The sequence below is a fragment of the Gossypium hirsutum genome, chromosome D02 (genome assembly GCF_007990345.1).
Source record: "Gossypium hirsutum isolate 1008001.06 chromosome D02, Gossypium_hirsutum_v2.1, whole genome shotgun sequence".
Classification (NCBI taxonomy): domain Eukaryota; kingdom Viridiplantae; phylum Streptophyta; class Magnoliopsida; order Malvales; family Malvaceae; genus Gossypium; species Gossypium hirsutum.
In genome coordinates this window covers 63581346-63600119 of record NC_053438.1, presented here as the reverse complement: position 1 = coordinate 63600119, position 18774 = coordinate 63581346, and the positions used below count along the sequence as shown (strand labels likewise).

Sequence of the window (18774 nt, the reverse complement as noted above, 5' to 3'; positions counted from 1 at the left end):
GATTGAAAGGTTCATTAAGATAGAGATTGTAAGGTTCGATGATCCATCGAGACTTAATGAGGCAGGAAATTCGTTACCCAGTCATTCTAACCAAGGGGTAAATGTGATAATTGAGAGTAGAGGAAAGAGGACCAAAACCGATGTGGCGAAAGTAAAAACCCCACTAAAATGGGTTTGGCAAAAGATGATAGACGTAGGATTAATCGTTCAAGATTTGGAGGAGGTACCTAAAGGGATGAGAAGCTACTGTGAGTTCCACGTTGAAGAAGGTCATGAGATCTAGGAGTGCACTGAATTTAGAGCTTTAGTGCAAATTTTGGTGGATAACAATGAGTTGGAATTCTTTGAAGATGTCAAAGGCTTGGAAGGAGGAGATATTTATGCCTCAGAAGAAGGATTGACGGAAAAGGTCTACAAGGTCAACCACCTGGTGGTGATTATTTCACGGCCAAGAAATAATGAAGTAGGAACACAAGCTGCATCGAGAGTCATTATTCAGAAACCCGTGGCTTTTCCTTATAAGGACAGTAAAATGGTTCCATAGAATTATGACTACAACGTAATGATCCAAGGAGAAGAGAACTCGGTTAGCACTTCAGAAGAGAGGTAGGATGTTGTTTCTACACGCACAGTGGAAGGCACTATGACCCTGCAAATACAAGAACCAAGCCCGTTAAAAGAAAAACCCTAGCAGTTGAACACAAGAAAAAAAAGACGGCTAGACTTGAATCACCTGTTAATGAGTCGATAACTGAGAATGAGGCTAAGGAATTCCTGAAATTCATGAAGCATAGCGAGCATGGTATTGTAGAACAACTACAAAAACAACCAGCTCGCATATTAGTACTAACCTTGCACTTGAGCTCAGAGACACGTCATAGCGCGTTGATGAAGGTGTTAAATGAAACTTATGTCACTGATGATATCTCTGAGAACAAGCTAGACCGTCTGGTTAACAATATGAGTGCCGACAATTTTATTTTTTTCAATGATGATGAAATACCGTCAGAGGCCATGGGATCCACAAAAGCTCTACACATCACTACATGCTGCAAAGGATATACGTTGCTAATGGTGTTAATCGATAATGGATCTGCACTGAATGTCTTGTCGCTATCCATACTGAATAGATTGCTAGTGGATAGCTCTCACATGAAGACGTGCCAAAATAAAGTGAGAGCATTCGATGGTACGGAAAGAAGGGTAATGAGAAGTATTGAAATACCCCTATTAATTGGCCTAAACACATATAAGCTAGACTTTTTGGTGATGAATATCAAGCCCTCTTATAAATGTTTGTTGGGTAGACATTGGATTCACTCGGCTAGGGTAGTACCGTCGTCATTACACCAAAAACTGATGTTGGTAATAGAGGGTCGATTGGTGACAATAAATGAGGCAATAGAATGTTTGTTTTGATCACTGGAATTTGTTAATGCAAATTTCATTATCAAAGGAAACAAAATCCCAATACCAAGAATATCCAAAACCACGAAGATAGGCCTGCAGTTGATGGTTGGAAAAGGAGTTTTACCTAGAACAAAACTCGAAAAATACCTTCAAGGGAAAGTCAAGTCACCAATGTTAATGGACAAACAATACTACTTTGGCTTAGGATACAAGCCAGATGCGAGGCAAAAGAAGAAGGAGCTGGAAAAGAAAAAAGAAAGAAGAAGAGCGCGACTGAATGGGGGAGAGGTCAAATGGGAACTGATGGCATTTCCCCATATATCTAAAACGTTCATGTTAGGAGAAACCATTTACCCTGAACGAATGAGGTCAGAAAAAGAAAGCTCGAAAGGAATATTGGGAGACTTGGGCATCAATGCCATATCTAAAGAAGAAAATGGGGAAAATCTATCAGGTATTCGTCATTATATCCCCGGAAGTGTTCTAAACAATTGAAATGCAGAAGAGATCCTTGTAATTTTTAGAACTAATTCAGAGTAATGTTCAAAACACACTTATAGCTTTAAGCTTGGGAGCAATAAGAATCCTTTTGTGAAGAAGGCATATGTCTACTATTTTTATTTCAATAAAATGCATCTTTGTATCTTATTTTGGCAAATATTCTTTAATTTTTTTCATTTCATTCATACTCATACCACACAGATAATTACTTTTAGATTCATTTGTTATTTAGGTCTTCTAACATGTCTCAAGATATCAATGATACGAGTGACGTTGCTGCTGACTCAGAGTCTCTTTTTGAGCAGGATATGTGTCTAGAGGAACATCAGAACTTTGAAAATAATCAAGATTGTAACCTATCTCCTAATTTGTTAAGGATGGTAGAACAAGATGATAAACAAATTCTACCTTACAAAGAGTCAGCAGGAATTGTGAGCTTAGGAGACAAACAAGAAAGAAAGAGGTAAAGATCGAGGCTTGCATCATTGCAGAGACAAAGCGAGACCTCATTGAATTGCTCCAAGAATTCAAAAATGTTTTCGCATGGTCGTATCAAGACATGCCTAGTCTAAGTACTGATATCGTGGTACACCGACTTCCCATAAGGGGAAAATGCAAACCGGTCCAACAGAAACTCCAAAGGATGAGGCCTGACATCCTGCTGAAAATAAAAGAAGAGGTCAATACACAATTCAATGCTGGTTTCCTGCAAGTGGTTAAATACTCAGAATGGGTAGCCAATAGAGTTCCCATCTTTAAGAAAGATGGGAAAGTACGAATGTGTGTAGACTACAATGATTTAAACAAAGCCAGCCCGAATGACAATTTCCCGTTGCCTCACAACGACACCTTAATGGATAATACGGCAAGTTATTCACTGTTCTCTTTCATGGATGGCTTCTCTAGTTACAACTAGATAAAGATACATCCTAAAGATATGGAAAAGACCACATTCGTAACCATGTGGGGGACATTTTTCTATAAAGTGATGCCATTCAGACTGAAAAATACGGAAGCGACGTATCAAAGAGCCATGATAACTTTGTTTCATGATATGATGCATAAAAAAATCGAGGTTTATGTTGATGATATGAATGTAAAATCCCAAACAGAAGAGGAGCATATACAAGTATTGAGGAAACTATTTTTTAAGGTTGAGAAAATTTCAGCTAAAACTCAATCCAGTAAAATGTACCTTCGGGGCTAGGTCGGGAAAATTGTTAGGTTTTGTAGTCACAAAAAAGAGATCGAGATCGACTCAGATAAAATCAAAGCTATACAGGAGTTGCCTTCACCGCGCACTCAAAAGGAGGTCTGAGGTTTCTTAAGGAGATTAAATTACATCTCCCAGTTCATTTCACAATTAACTGGGAAATGCGACCCCACATTCTGTCTCCTTAAGAAACATAATCCAAGCGTATGAGATGAGGAATGCCAGAAGACTTTCGACAAGGTCAAACATTACTTGTCTAATGCCCTAGTGCTGATGCCACCTAGTCTAAATAAGCCATTGATATTGTACTTGGCAGTATTTGTGTAACACTCTTTACCTGTGTCAGACGCTGAGACAGGGTACGAGGCATTACCAGACTTAAACATAACCAATCATACAAAACCGATTCATGAAATTTCATCCAAATTAAAACTTTTCATATTTCATCATAAAGTCCCTAATATGGGCTTACGAGACCCAATACATACTTTGAAAGTGGTTTGGGACCAAACCGAGAACTTTTGAAATCTTTGAAAATTTTCTTAAAAAACAGAGGCACACGCCCTGAGCACATGGCTATACGCCCAGCCGTGTGGATGAAAGTTAGGCTATTTACCAAGCCTTTTTCCATCCAAACATTTACACACTTATACCAAATTTATCAACACATAACATGGCATTATAATAAATGTACAACTTAACCAGTAATAGCCAACATCAATGACCTTATACAAAATGAACTATCAAATAACATAGGCCAACATTTTAGGCCAAATCAATTATGACACATAATAAAATAATAAAGTCCTCTATAAATGCCATAATTCATAATATTACTTTCAAAATACCAAAAGAGTGTTGATAATGTGGATGGATCTTCGATGATTTCCATACCCCGAGCTAGTTTGGTAACACTATAAGACAAATGAAAGAAAAGGGAGTAAGCATATAGCTTAGTAAGTTGGTATGTAAATAATAAAAAATTTATTAACATGCTTTTATCAATCCTCATAATGTGTTCTCAAGATAATACAATCATATTTGCAAATAGTTTCACTATTCACTCATGTTCATATCAAGCTATCTACGCGAGTCATGGTCAATAAATTATTTATATCTTGAGCTACTGAACTCCAAATTAAGATCCGCTAAATTTCTCTAAAACTAGACTCACATATATTTTTACCATAAAATTTTTAGAATTTATGGTTTAGCCAATAAGTACAGTTTATTCTTTAAAGTCATCCCTATTCTGCTGTCTGACAGTTTCGACCCTTCTTCACAAAAAAATTAATTATCTCCTCATACGGGATTCGGATGATGTTCTCGTTTGTTTCTATTGAAAATATACTCATTAAAAATTTTAAACATATAAATTATAACCCATAATTATTTTAATACAATTTTTAACGAGTTTTTAAAGTCAGAACAGGGGATTCCAAAACCACTCTGACCCTGTCTCATAAAAATTCAAATATCTCATAATATGAAATTCTTTTTCTTACACTGTTTCTTCTATGTAAAACTAGACTTAATAAGATTTAATTTCATCTCTTATTCAACCTCTAATTCGATTTTCACAATTTTTGATGATTTTTCAAAGTTATACAATGGCTATTGTCCAAAACTGTTTTATTACTAATTTTACTCTTTCATGTTTTCTTTGTATTAACTTTCATTTACATACACATAACACCAAACATGTCCATAGATAGCCATTCCAATAGCTGGTCATTATAAAATATTTACAAGTCGTCATAGTCATACTTACTCCACATCAACCTTACCAAAATTCGATCACATATCGAGCACATTGCTCATGAATATATATACACATGTACTTGCACTCATTCGTCACATATTCACAATCATTTACACTTATTCATTTCCCGTTGAACATATCAAAATATTAACAGATACATCAGAATATTGCACATAGTACTGCACTTGTAGCCAAAGCTACTTCACATCACTTATCACACATAGGCTCGTTCTCGAGCTATTCACATTCGCGAGTCTGCTAACACAAGCTGTCGGTCATTCATAACTACTCAGTGCTGCTCACACAAGCTGTCAGGTATCCGTAACACATGTCGGATTACCCAGTCACTGGTATCCTATTCTATTCTTAAGGTTCCCAGTGACATGTCACTTGTATCCTATTCTATTCTTAAGGTTCAACCGGGAAATTTCTCACTTGTCGATATTTTGTCAAATACATCAAATATTCAGCCACATTTCACAAAATATATCAAAATATGAAAGCGTAAGTAAAAACGATGCATTATTTACATACAAACTTCCCTCGGTCCAAAATATCAAATGTTTGCGTCTTAGTCCACAACCTTGCCTTTTCCCCATTAAGGTTAATTTCTCGTCTTTCTTGATCTATAATAACACATTTAACTCATTTAATATATAAATTTTCAGTTCAGACCCAAAAACACCTTATGGCAAAAATTACATTTTTGCCCCTAACTTTTCACATATTTACAATTTTGCCCTTAGGCTCGTAAAATGAAAAGTGCTCATTTTTCTCATTACTAAAGCTTAGCCGATTCATATTCCCTCTTATAGCAACCCACAATTTTCACTAAATCACATTTTTTTCTTTTTTTTTACACATATTTTATAACTTTTACAAATAAGTCCTTTTAAGCAATTTCATTAAAACTTACTTAGTAAAAGTTGTTTATTACACTTTAAACTTCCATATTCTACCATAAAACATCAAAACACATGCAAGTAATCCATGGGTAAATTTTTAAACACAAACCCTAGCTAAAAATAATGGTAAAAATAGCTAAACCGAGCTACGAGGATCTCAAAAATGTAAAGAACATTAAAAACGAGGCTAAAACGGACTTACAATCAAGCTTGGAAGCTTGAAAAAACCTAGCTATGTCTTCCTCATGTGAAATTCGGCCAAGGGGTTGAAGATGAGCAAAAATTAGCTTTTAATTTGACTTATTAATTCATTTAATCACCAAATTACTAAAATCCCTTAAATTAAAAATATTCTATTTCACCTATTTCATGTCCATTTTTGTCCAAAAAATTAACCAATGGTCTAATTTCCTTTTAAGGACCTCCAATTTAAAGTTTCATAGCAATTAGACATCTCTAGCTTGTAGAACTCAAGTTTTTCACTTTTTGCAATTTAGTCCTTTCGACTAAATTGAGTGCCCAAACGTCAAAATTTTCGAACAAAATTTTCATAAAATCATTTTGTACATCTATAGATCATTAAAATATAAGAATATTAAATTTTTCCTCATCGGATTAGTGGCCCCGAAACCACTGTTTTGACTAGGCCCAAAATCGGGCTGTTACAATTTGAGAATTCTATGAGACACGTGTTGGGCCAACATGATGAGTCAGGAAGGAAAGAAAGGGCGTTATACTACCTCAATAAGAATTTCACTAAATGTGAGACAAGATACTCACCGATTGAAAAGTTGTGTTGCGCTTTAATCTTAACAACCCGAAGACTAAGACAATGCATGTTGTACCACACAACTTGGCTCATCTAAAAAATGGACCCTCTAAAGTGCATAATGGAGTCGACTGCTCTGAATGGAAGGATGACCCAATGGAAAATTCTGCTTTTCAAATTTGATATAGTCTATGTGAACCAGAAGGCAATAAAAGGGAGTACAATAGTAGATTTTCTAGCCAATAGAGCTCTAGAATATTATGAATCTTTAAATTTTGATTTCCCAAATGAAGATCTGATGTATGTTACAACCATTGAAGAAGATACTCAAGACGAGTATCCTTGGAAACTAAATTTTGACGGAGCTTCAAACGCTATGGGTAATGGAATCGAGGCAGTCATGATATCCCCAAACGGAGATCATTATCCCTTTACTAGTAAATTGAATTTTGATTGCACGAACAATATGGCAGAATATGAAACATGCATCATGGGTATTTGTGCAACCATAGAACGCAAGATCAAAGTACTGGAGGTATACGGGGATTCAGCATTACTGATCTATCAACTCAAAGGTGAATCGGAGACAATAGATCCCAAGTTGATCGAGTATAGAAGGCTGGTCTTGGAGTTACTTAAAGAGTTTGATGACATCACCTTCTGCTACCTTCCGCGAGATGAAAATCAGATGGCTGATACCTTAGCTATTTTAGCTTCTATGGTCAAAGTGAATAAATAAAAGGATGTAAAACCTATCTAGATGAGTATTTATGATGATTCAGCCCATTGTTACAACATCGAGGAAGAAGAAAATGATGACCACCCTTGGCACCACGATATACTGCGATATGTAAAGAACCATGAATACCTGGGGTAGGCAACCGAGAATGATAAAAGGACGCTAAGAAGACTAGCCAATGACTATGTCTTAGATTGGGAGATCATATACAAAAGAAGAAAAGATCATGTGCTACTTAGATGTGTGGACGCTATTGAGGCTAAAAAATTTTTGGAAAAGTCCATGAGGGTTTCTGCGGAACACATGCTAATGGTTTTACAATGGCCAGGCAAATCATGAGATTTGGATATTATTGGTCCACCATGGAAGGAGATTGTATCAGTTATGTCAAGAGATGTCATAAGTGCCAAATTTATAGAGATAAAATTCATGTGCCCCATTCACCTCTTCATGTTATGACTTCTCCATGGCATTTTTCTATGTGGGGCATGGATGTTATTGGGCCGATCTTGCCAAAAGCTTCAAATGGGCATTGATTCATCTTCGTGGTCATCGATTACTTCACCAAGTGAGTAGAGGCTGCTCATATGCCAATGTCACAAACTCGACAGTCAGCAAATTCTTGAAGAAAGAAATTGTCGAAACCACTTTTTTGATATTTGAAAAATGGAGGTCAACTTTGAAAAATGAAAATGAGAGTCGCCACCGATCTTTTATTAAAGTGTGATCGGATCACCTTGAAAACGATTTTAGGTTTGCGAATTTTGAGAAAATAGGTTCGGGAGTCGGTTACGCACGAGGAAGGGTTAGCACCCTCGTGATGCCCAAAATTGGTACCGAATTGATTGTTTAATGTTTTAATGTCGAAATTTTGAAAAGATTTTAGAATACGATCCTTTTATCTTGAATAAAATGAATTGGATGATAATGCTTACTTATTTCAAAGAAATAAATTGTCACACTCAGTAAGTTAGAGTGTAACGTTTCAAATCCTCAAAATTAAGTTTATCTCTTGATTTTTAAAACCTATGCATTTTGAGAATGGTATCTGATCATTTGGGTTAAATGAGAAAATCAAACCCAGTAAGTTAGGGTTCGATTTCACAAAATCCCTAAATATGGAATATTGCCTTTATTTTTACTCGTTAGAAAAATCATCATTTCGAGAAAACAATACGTCATATCCAATGCGTTAGGACACCACATATTGAATTCTCGAAAATGAGCTTTTATTTATGTGTTTTAATTAAAGCATATTCTCGGTTATTTAGATTCGACGAGGAAATTGGAACCCAATACGTTAAGACCCAATTCTCTCGAAGATTTCAAATTTCGAGTATTGCGTCAATTTGAAAGCTTTTGAATAAAACGATTTTGATATTTAAATAAAATGTAATCCGATTGAATGGTAGTAAATTACTCAAAATGATAATTTGTAAATTACGATTCATGCTAGTGAACGATACACCATCAAATGTAAACAACCAATGGATGAATTCAAACAAGAATAGCAACAATAATCTCGATCATACAATATTCAAAAATTAAATGAGTTACTAATCAAATCTTTAGATACACTAAAAAGCGATAACAAGAGAAAAAATCATAATTGAATAAATTATACATACAAAAGTTTTAAAATAATATATATATGTACACTTAAAATAGACTCAAAATAGAGTTTAATATAAACACTAGATAGAATAATAGTATTTAAATGAATTTTGCAATAAATATTATGCAAGAAGAAAATTTAAAATATGTGCAATAATATACATGTGTTAATTTAAAATAAGTAATACATAATTGGATTAAATAATAATGCACAATAAATTTTAAAACAAATGTGTAATAAATCCAAAGTGGTAATATAATTTTATTTATAACATAAAATAATACTACATAAAAATGTAATGAACTAATTATTAATATATGATGATAATTCAAAATGTAAATAACAAAAAATGGCATATGTACATAGGTAAACAAGCGCATAAACTAATATAAATAATAATACTAAAAGTTATAGCAACATTAATAATAATAACATTAAAATAATTAATTGAACCATAAAATTGCTAAAACGGACTAAATCGAAATAAAAACAAAAAAATACTAGGCGAATTCAAAATAAAAAACAAAAAAGACTAAAATGCAACACGCGCCGAAAGAGGGGGGACCAAAACTGCAAATAAACCATAGCCCCAAAATGCAACACTTCAATGGACTAAATCAAAACAAAATAAAACATTGTGGCTAAATTAAAAATATAAAATAACGAAAAAAGGGCCAAATTGCAACGCGCTACGAAGTCAGAGGGGCTTATAGCGCAAATAGACCATTGAGCCAAAAAGGTGCGGATCCTTCCCCGTGTCGGGTCACACGCGCGGGTTACAGGGTCAATACGTCACCGTTTTGGAGCCACTGATTAGACTCCAAACGGCGTCGTTTCACACATCACATAAGGGCTAAAAAAACCCTAACCAGATAGCCTCCATTTCATTTTTTAAACAGAAAGAAAAAAAGAAACATAAAAGAAGACAGAGAGTCTGAATGCTCTCCTCTCTGTGCCGCTCTGTGGGGCAGTCATTCGAATAGGAAATCCAAGTCCTTGCTCCAACTCCGATTACGACGGAGAGAAGCAAGGTTCGGCTAACCTGTTTCTCTTCCTCCTTTCTTTTATTTCTTTTTAAAACAAACAATAGCACAAAATGAACGTTTTTGGAATAGAACCGAAAAAAATCGAAAAGAAAAAAAATTTTAGATCACCTTTCTCTTGAAACTTTTTGCTTCTTTTTTTATTTCAATATGTTTTTTTTTATACAGAATGCCCCCTCCTCCCTTGATACAATCTGCGTGTTTAGCTTTTATAGCCAGAAAAATAAAATAAAAACTGAAAATCCCCTATTTCTCTACTGTTATTTTCTTTTGTTTTGTTTCTTCGCTGCTTCTTGTGTGTATTTGCAGGTACTGGTACAGAGGTGAGCGGGCGCGCATGTACGGAGGCTCGCGTGGCACAGTGTAGGCGTGGTCCCTGGCAGTGACATGCCTCGGCACGGCGCATGGACGGAGGCTCGTGCGTGAGGAGCGGCTTGGCTGCGGTGCAAGAGCAGAAAGCTATTGAAGGCTAGGGTTTGTCTCAGCCAGGCTGGGTATTGGGCCATTAGGTTTAGTGGGTTTTGGGTCATACTGGGCCATTGTAATGGACTATTTAATTTATTTTGATTTTGGGTGTTTTGCTGGTATGGGCCCGGGCAAAAATGGGCTCTTACAGAAATCATATGTCGATATGGAATGCCAGAAAGGATTATATCTGACAATGCACTAAATTTGAACAACAACACGATAGCGGAGGTCTATAGTCAATTCAAGATCAAACACCACAACTCATCACCATATCACCCAAAAATGAATGGTGCAGTGGAGGCAGCCAATAAGAACATTAAGAAGATTGTGGGGAAAATGACTGAAACTTATAAAGATTGGTATGAGAAGCTACCATTTGCCCTCTATGCTTATCAAACGTCTGTTAGAACCTCCACTAGGGCAACGCTTTTCTCATTGGTTTATGGAATGGAGGAAATTTTGCCCAATGAAATCGAAATCCCTTCTCTCCAAGTTTTGTCAGAGTTAAAGTTAGATGAAGCAGAATGGATTCAATCTCGATATGATCAGTTGAACTTGATTGAAGAGAAAAGGTTGAAAGCTATCCGTCATGGTCAGATGTATCAAAAAAGAATGATGCAAGCTTATGACAAAAAAGTTCTCCCCAGAGAATTCCATGAGGGGGACCTGATATTGAAAAAGATCTTTCCTATACAAAAGGACTTCAAAGGAAAGTGGATGCAAAATTGAGAATGACCTTATGTGGTAAAGAAGGACTTTTCTAGAGGAGCGCTGATTTTGGCCTAGATGGATGACAAAAACCTGCCTAACCTTGTGAATTTGGATTCGGTCAAGAAATACTTCACCTAAAAAAATGAGAGGCAAATGCGAAAACCCGCAAAGGGCGTTTTGAAACCAAAGGGGTTTTGAGTTGAAAACCCAGGAAAGGGTAGTTCAAATTTAGATCGAAGATTGATCATGTGGTAGTCTCGTCCTCTCAGAAGAAGAAACGTTACATCTTAGGGCATCAACAAAGTACTTTAGATCTCCTAAACACCTATCAAGGTCAAAAAGGTCCTCGAGAAGTTCGTGCAGAGAAGCTTATGCTACGATATTTAGGGCACTTATTTTCATCTTACTCCTTTTTGCATTTTAGCAACGTTTGCTATTTTGATTAATCTATTTCATTTCAAGCTTTGCTCTCAATAAATTTCAATCTTGTCAATTGTTATGATCTTTTTCAAGCATTTTTCATTCAAATAACGATTAATGGACTAAAAATATTCAAGTAAAAGGATTTTTGCATATTTCCCTGAAAAGTTTCTAAATAGTTAAAGGACCTGAAACAGGACCACTAGTTAGAACTAACCAAATCTAAGGGTTGGAAGCATCGGGGAACAAATAGTTTAAATTGTGATTACTTCTTCGGATTTTCTGTCAAAGATACCAGATTTGAACAAGAAAGTAGGGTAACACGTCAGTGATGGAACCTTGACGAACAATGAGCCATGTCAATCTAATTACTAAAAAAGGAATCATTCTTAAAAGATGACATTCTGCATTCATGCAAATATCATTTATATACATCTAGTTATGAGTATTTGATTCATTTTGATCATAACATCTTAATCGCTTGGCATATCAATGAAACCACAAATCCTATGCCTCTAAATTTTAGTGGGTCAGATTGAAGTCTCCATAGCAAATCTTATCTCCTTGAAGTTGCAGTGGAGTAGATTGAAGTTACCATGGCGAATCTTATCTCCCTGAAGTTGCAGTGGAGTAGATTAAAGCTACAAATCTTATCTCCCTGAAATTGTAGTGGAGCAGATTAAAGCTACAGATCTTATCTCCCTAAAATTGTAGTGGAGTAGATTGAAGATAATGAATCTTATCTCCCTGAAGTTGCAGTGGAGCAGATTGAAGATAGCAAATCTTATCTTCTTGGAGTTGCAATGGAGCAGATTGAAGCTACAAATCTTATCTCCCTGAAGTTACAGTGGAGCAGATTAAAGCTACGAGTCTTATTTCCTTAAAATTGCAGTGGGACAAACTAAGGCCACAAATTTTATCTCTCTGAAGTTGCAGTAGACCAGATTAAAACTAAAACCTACAAATCTTATCTCCATGAAGTTGCAGTGGAGTAGATTACAGCTACAAATCTTATCTCCCTGAAGTTATAGCGGAGTAGATTGAAACTACACTTCCCATACTCCTAAAGTTGCAATGGGTTAGAACAAGGCTACTTGAAGAGGAGAAGCACCAAAGAAGTCGAGATTTGGCAAAACAAGAAAAATTTGGTCCTTTTTAGAGTATTTGCTCCATTCTCATTACACGACAATGAGTAAAGAGGGGCAGCTGTAATAACCCAATTTTGCTCGGGCCCAAATTACAAATTATAAAACAAAAAAATAAATAGAACAATAAATAAATAAGTCCAAAATATAACAGTCCATTTACACAAAAAAAAACATCATGCCCAAATGACCCAAATGTCCCAAATAAAAAAAACCTTAAGCCCATAACATTAAGTTTACAAAAAAAACTAAACAGAAACCCTAATTCCTAAGCCTCCAGCCGCCGCCACTCTATGCCTTCGCCATGTCAGCACGAACGTCGCTAGAGGTCTGATGCCTCGGGAACGCCTCTCCCCACTGTTGGCCAGGGACACCTGCAAAAAAGAAAAAAAGACAAAAGCAAAAACACAACAACACGTAATAAACAACAATAGAAATTGTAAAAAAATAGAAAAAAATGTATAATGAACAGTATGTAATGGCTATAAAAGCCATGGAAGCAGATTGTATTCGGACTGGATTTTTTATGGAGAAAAATATATACAAAGAAGTAATCAAAAACAGAATATAAAAAAAAATTTAAAGGTGATTCTTTCTTCCTTTTATTTTTTCGAATCTACTATTTTTTATAAAAATAAAAAATACAAATAAAAAAAAAGAGAAAGGTTTGATGACTCACCAGACACCTTGTGCTCCGTCACCGTGAGTAGACGAGGCTGTCACCTCCGATGAAAGGTGACTCTGAGGAAGTTTTCAAAACTCAGAAAACCGAAAGGTTTTTGGTCCTTTCTTGTTTTTTAATGGGCTTTCGATCTGGGTTGAGGGAAACAAGACGGCCAAAATAGGCCTTTTTCGTAAAATCCAACCACCGAGGACGGCGGTCGCCATCGCCGACGACCGATAGTCGAGGCGGATCGACAGTGGTTCCCATGGCCGGATTCTGGGCTGTTGAGAAAAAAGAAGGGGATTGGTTTTCAAAATTTTTTTTAAATGGAGTCTGAAGTGATTTTTTTAGAATTTTTTTATATTTATAGGGCCCTTACATGACGCCGTTTGGGGCTAGCCTTAGAAGCCCCAAAACGGCGTCGTTTTGAAGCACAACCCGAGACCCGACCCAGATACTAGCAGGATTCGTGTATTTTCGCGACAAGGGGGTAATTGCAGCCCTAGTCCTTCTTCTTTTTTAATTATTTTTCAATCTAATCCTTTTCCTTTTTTTTTCTTTATTTAAAATTTATGCCATGTAACTTTGGTTTTGTTTCGTTTTAGTCCTTCATGACCGGTGCGTTTGAGGGTCTAGGAATAATTTCCCAGTTAGTCCCTCTTCCTTTTCGCGCTTTTTATTTTGGTCATTTATTTTGTTTTATTATTCAATTTATTTAATTTATTATGATTTATACTTACAATTTTATTTAAATTTCGATTCAGTCCCTTATTTATTTAATTTCAGCCTTTCATGAATTTTTTTATTATTTACTTATTTATTATTGCAACTTTAGCCTTTCATGAATTTTTTATTATTTACTTATTTATTTATTATTGTAATTTTAGCCTTTCATGAATTTTTTTATTTTTAATTACTTATTTATTATTACAATTTCAACCTTTCATGAATTTTTTTACTTTACTATTATTTACTTATTTATTTATTGTTGCCTTACCGTTTATTTTAAAATTTATACTGTACAATTTTTGCCATATTGTCACTATTATTTCTTCTTCTTTTTTGTTAATATTATTTCTTTTATTATTCTGGCACTTTCATGTCATGTCTTTTAATCATGCATTTTTCATTTTTATTTTTTATTTTAAGTTACCATATTTATTTTATTATTATGAATTGATCATTAATATTTTATTGTTGTTATTATAATTACATTAGTATTATTATAGTATTCCTTTAGTTATTTATTATATATCATTCTAATATTCTACCCATATAGCCATTTTATATTATTTCATTATCACCATATCATACATTATATTTAAATATAATTATCTGTTTTATGCTATGTCCGAGTAAGTTAGATGCACATTGCTTTAAGTACTACATTTGTTCCTAATTGATGCATAAAAAAGGAAAATTTTAAAATTGAGGCAATGTTCCGTATTTGAAGATTCAAGAAGTCATGCCCTAACTTACGGGGTTAGACTTTTTCCTTGAACCTAGATAACCGAACATCCCTTTTAAAACTAAAACACATGAGATTTAATTAATAATCAAATAATGAGCAAGCTTATTTTTGAGGATTCGAGACGTCGTGTCCTAACTTACAGGACGCGACATTTTTGTTTACCTCGAGATAAAAAGGCCTTTCACATATGTTTTAATTTTCTTCAAATTTTTAATTCTAGACACTAAGATATTAATTAATCAATTAGGTATCAATTTTGGGCGTTACGAGAGTGCTAATCCTTCCTCGTATGTAATTTACTCCCGAACCCATTTCCTAGGTTTTGTAAACTAAAAATCAATGTCTTAGTGAATATGAAACTTTTACAAAAAATGATCAAATTACGAGGTGATTCGATCACACCTAACAAAAAGGATTGGTGGAGACTTCATTTTTGTTTTCAAAATAAGTCTATTTCAAAAAAGGTTTCGACAATTACGATCGCCAAGTTGCAACCAATCGCATCTAAACTTTTGCTTCTAAAGCAACTCTTCATGGTGCAAAACAGATTCCAAGTCTTCCCTAACCTGCATCTCAATAAGAAGAAAGCGACCCGAATTAGATCTTCCCGAAACCTTTGAATGTTAGCCAACCTGTGTAAAAGTTGTTTTTTCCGCGACCCAATATGACCATAAATGATTTTATTCCAAACCGAAATATTAGCAAAAAACCTAATGAGGGCCTCGGACATGCTACCATTAAAATTCCATTTGTTTTTAATAAAATCAGAAAAGTATTTGTGTCCGGTCCAACCTGCCAGAAATCAGAACGGACGTCCTGCAAAGTTTGAAGGCTACGATTTAAGCAAGAGAAAAATGGGATGATGATTTGACTTGATTCAAGGAATATGGGAGACCATACAATAAGGAGATGCTTTGATCCACTCGTCATTACCAATGGCTCGATCAAGCCTTTCAAAGACCCTACCTCTCCGCCAAGTAAATGTAGGGCCCTTGAAGCCTAAATCCTGCAAAGCCAAAGAGTCCATAGAATCTCCAAAAAGAGAACAATGTTTACCATTCAATCGACCTCCAACCTTATCACTTTCAGAAAGAATGGCATTGAAATCCCCTATAGCCATCCAATGGACCGGCCCAGGAGGGAACAACCTCTTAAGATCTTTCCCAAAGAAATTTTTATTTCTTCCTATTCGGGTTTCCATAAACAAAAGTAATAAAGATGCCTTCAAATAAACTGTTACTGAGAACATTGAGTCAAAATAAATTGAGATTATTCTTAACAACCTCAACTTTTATAGAATCTTTCCAACCAATCCATATAACCCGAGAAAATCCCACTGCTTCCACACGATGAGAATTTTGAAGGCCTAATTTAGCAATAACTGCGTCAGCTTTAAAACCACTAATTCTGGGTTCTGGGTTCTGGGTTCTAATAAACTCATAATGTCAGGCTTGTATTCCAAGTTATACTCTTTGAAAACACGAGAAAAATTAATCCCTACACACCTTTGGCAATTCCAGGACATAATAGTAATATTTAAATCCATTAGCAAAAATATTGGAAAATAAATAAAAAAGAAAACTTACTGCTTGTCCTGTTCCATCGTAACCGAGGCTTCCAAAAGAACCCTCGGCTGCCCCTTACCAGTCTCAGATACTAGCTGTGCCGATATTAAGTCAGCCATAGAGTTGACGGATTTAGTTAAGGGAACCCGCGAAGAGCTGGACACTTTAAAATTCCTCCCTGGATAGCGAAAGATTTTATTTAATTTCTTCCCACGTCGACTATCATCCACTTTTCTTCCACTGTTACCACCAACTGGAAACGAAGAAGGTCTCCCCACAGAAACGGCCCCGTTCCCATAATTTGATTTGGTTGTATTATGAGATGAGTTTGCATTAGGAATAACAGAATTAAAAAAAAAAACCATCATTAAAATTATCAGTGGTTGTCGTTGGGGGTTTTTCTCCATTGGACAAAGTCTGAATTGGTGGATTTTGGGAAAGCAACAAACGATCCTCCATTGGAAATTTCGGTTCTCCAAGCCCACATTTTTTATGCCGTCCATATGGTCCCCAAGGATCTCAATCGAGCCTGGAGTAGAAGTAACCTTCGACCCAATCGACTGCATGGGTATTTTTCCCTGGGCCTTGGATAGCAAACCATGCCCATCACCATTAAGAGAATGACCATTAAAATGGCCTTTAGACGACCCAAGCCCCAAGTTGGCTAAAGTCTTGATAGAAAAGGGAGTGGGCCATTTCCCATCTCTAGATTTAGAGGCCTGCAAAGCAGCCCCTCTTATTATTATCCAGCGTTTCCATTTCTTGTCCATTTGTTTCCTTTAAAATCCCTTCAAAACCACAACCCTTCTAATTTGCATAATTCAGAATAATGTAACGAGGTTCGGAGAAATTATTTCCCTTGATTTCAGCCCCAAATCCCCTTTCCCTAGGATTCCGCCTTGATTTTTTCTCAACAAGCATCCAAGGGCCAAAGTTCGCCGATTCAGTCTCACCGCCGACCGTCTCTAACACTATAGCATTATTCCCATTTCCAGTTGCAACAATCTGTTCACCCTCTTTCACCGTATCAGTTTTAGTAGGAGGACACAAGTCTTTTCCATGGTCGTATCTACCGTAGGCAAAGCAAACAATCGACAGAGATTCGTATTCAATCCTTTGAGGAACACCATTTATTAGAATTTGGGAAACCAGGGGTTTGTCGAGATTAATGAAAACCGCCATGCGAGCAAAATTGCCTCTGGCCCTACTGTCTGTGTTGAAGTCCAACCTAACAACCTTTCCTGTCAGTTCTCCAATCTCCTAGAGGATTTTTCAATTGTACAAATGACCCGACAGACTAGGAAGCCGAATCCAAGATTTGACCAAACTCGGTTAAGGTCTTGCAGGATCAAAATCCTTGGACCAGGATTGAACTGTTAAGTACTGTCCAAAAACAATCCATGGCCCTTGAGATAAAACTTTATCATAATCTTCTTTGCTATGAAATTTAAACAGAAAATAACCGTTTTCTATACCCAGTAGGTGAAAAGGCATCGAGGGTCTCCATAAGTTTGAAATCTTGTCTTGCAGTGAAAGAAAGCCGATATTCCGGCCAAGCAGTTTTATCACAACCGTCATAGCCATATCATTAATAAGTATTTGTTTGATCCTTTCAGAAAAAAAACAATAGAAGGAATTCCATTAACGGACGATTTTTTGATGTCTCCTTCAGCAAATTCCAGAGAAGATTCCATCCCCATCTTTATTTCTGATGTTGCAGTCAACTCCCCCAAGGTAGAGGGTCCTCCTAACAGCTTGTCTTTTCAGGGTACTACCGGTGCAGAGACCGGTTCCTCTACAATGGACGACTACCGATCTAAACCCTGGTCCTTAAGACAGACCTTTTTGGTAGACCAATCCTCGGCCTGGCCATCCTTGTCACCTTCACCAATTGCAAGCATCATACAACCTCGGATCTGATATGTAAATACCAACCTTTTTTTATTTATTTCTGTTTCTATTTTCCAGAAAGGGTTCAATTTTTAAACCATAGTAAACTTGAACTTTAAAAAATGATGGCTAAGGTGACCAAAAAAAAAAAAAATCAGCATTCTTCCTTTCTAAGAAAAATTAGCATTCCAAAAATACTATAGTGATTAAAATTGTTACTTTTACTTTTCTCGCCATTTTAAAATATGATAAATTAATTTTTTTAATATTAAATTTTTCTTATTTTCTTCAAAATTAAGTGTACAATAATTTTTCTAAAAAAATTACAATAACATAGTAAATGGATTAATTTATTCCTTAACTTATAAAATAGGATTCTTTCCCTGCAGCTATTTTGTATTTAATGTTATCGAATTTTGGTATCATTACTACTGATTCAACATGCATAAATTTTGAATTCATACAATTATATATATTATTTTA

The 18774-nt window shown here is 35.6% G+C and overlaps 2 protein-coding genes across 2 annotated transcripts; both read right to left on the bottom strand.

Moving 5' to 3' along the window:
* Positions 1-14672: 14672 nt before the first annotated feature.
* On the bottom strand, positions 14673-17171 carry LOC121214580 (uncharacterized). The gene is made up of 2 exons (XM_041088357.1): positions 16423-17171; positions 14673-15402 (listed from the first exon to the last, which is right to left on the bottom strand). The coding sequence occupies exons 1-2, from the start codon at positions 17169-17171 to the stop codon at positions 15276-15278; spliced, it is 876 nt and encodes a 291-aa protein (XP_040944291.1). The 3' UTR covers positions 14673-15275.
* Positions 17172-17208: 37 nt separating this feature from the next.
* LOC107907840 (uncharacterized) lies at positions 17209-17979 on the bottom strand. Its single transcript, XM_016835152.1, has 2 exons — positions 17746-17979; positions 17209-17661 (listed from the first exon to the last, which is right to left on the bottom strand). The coding sequence occupies exons 1-2, from the start codon at positions 17977-17979 to the stop codon at positions 17209-17211; spliced, it is 687 nt and encodes a 228-aa protein (XP_016690641.1).
* Positions 17980-18774: the final 795 nt, after the last annotated feature.

Excerpts from the sequence above, each read along its gene's own strand:
- LOC107907840 (XM_016835152.1), bottom strand. The coding sequence starts at position 17,979 with ATGACGGTTGTGATAAAACTGCTTGGCCGGAATATCGGCTTTCTTTCA. Across the intron at positions 17,662-17,745 it reads GGTCCAAGGATTTTGATCCT|GAGATTGGAGAACTGACAGG; the intron begins GCAAGACCTTAA and ends AAAATCCTCTAG.
- LOC121214580 (XM_041088357.1), bottom strand. The coding sequence starts at position 17,171 with ATGGACAAGAAATGGAAACGCTGGATAATAATAAGAGGGGCTGCTTTG. Across the intron at positions 15,403-16,422 it reads ACGATGGAACAGGACAAGCA|GTTAGGGAAGACTTGGAATC; the intron begins GTAAGTTTTCTT and ends ATTGAGATGCAG.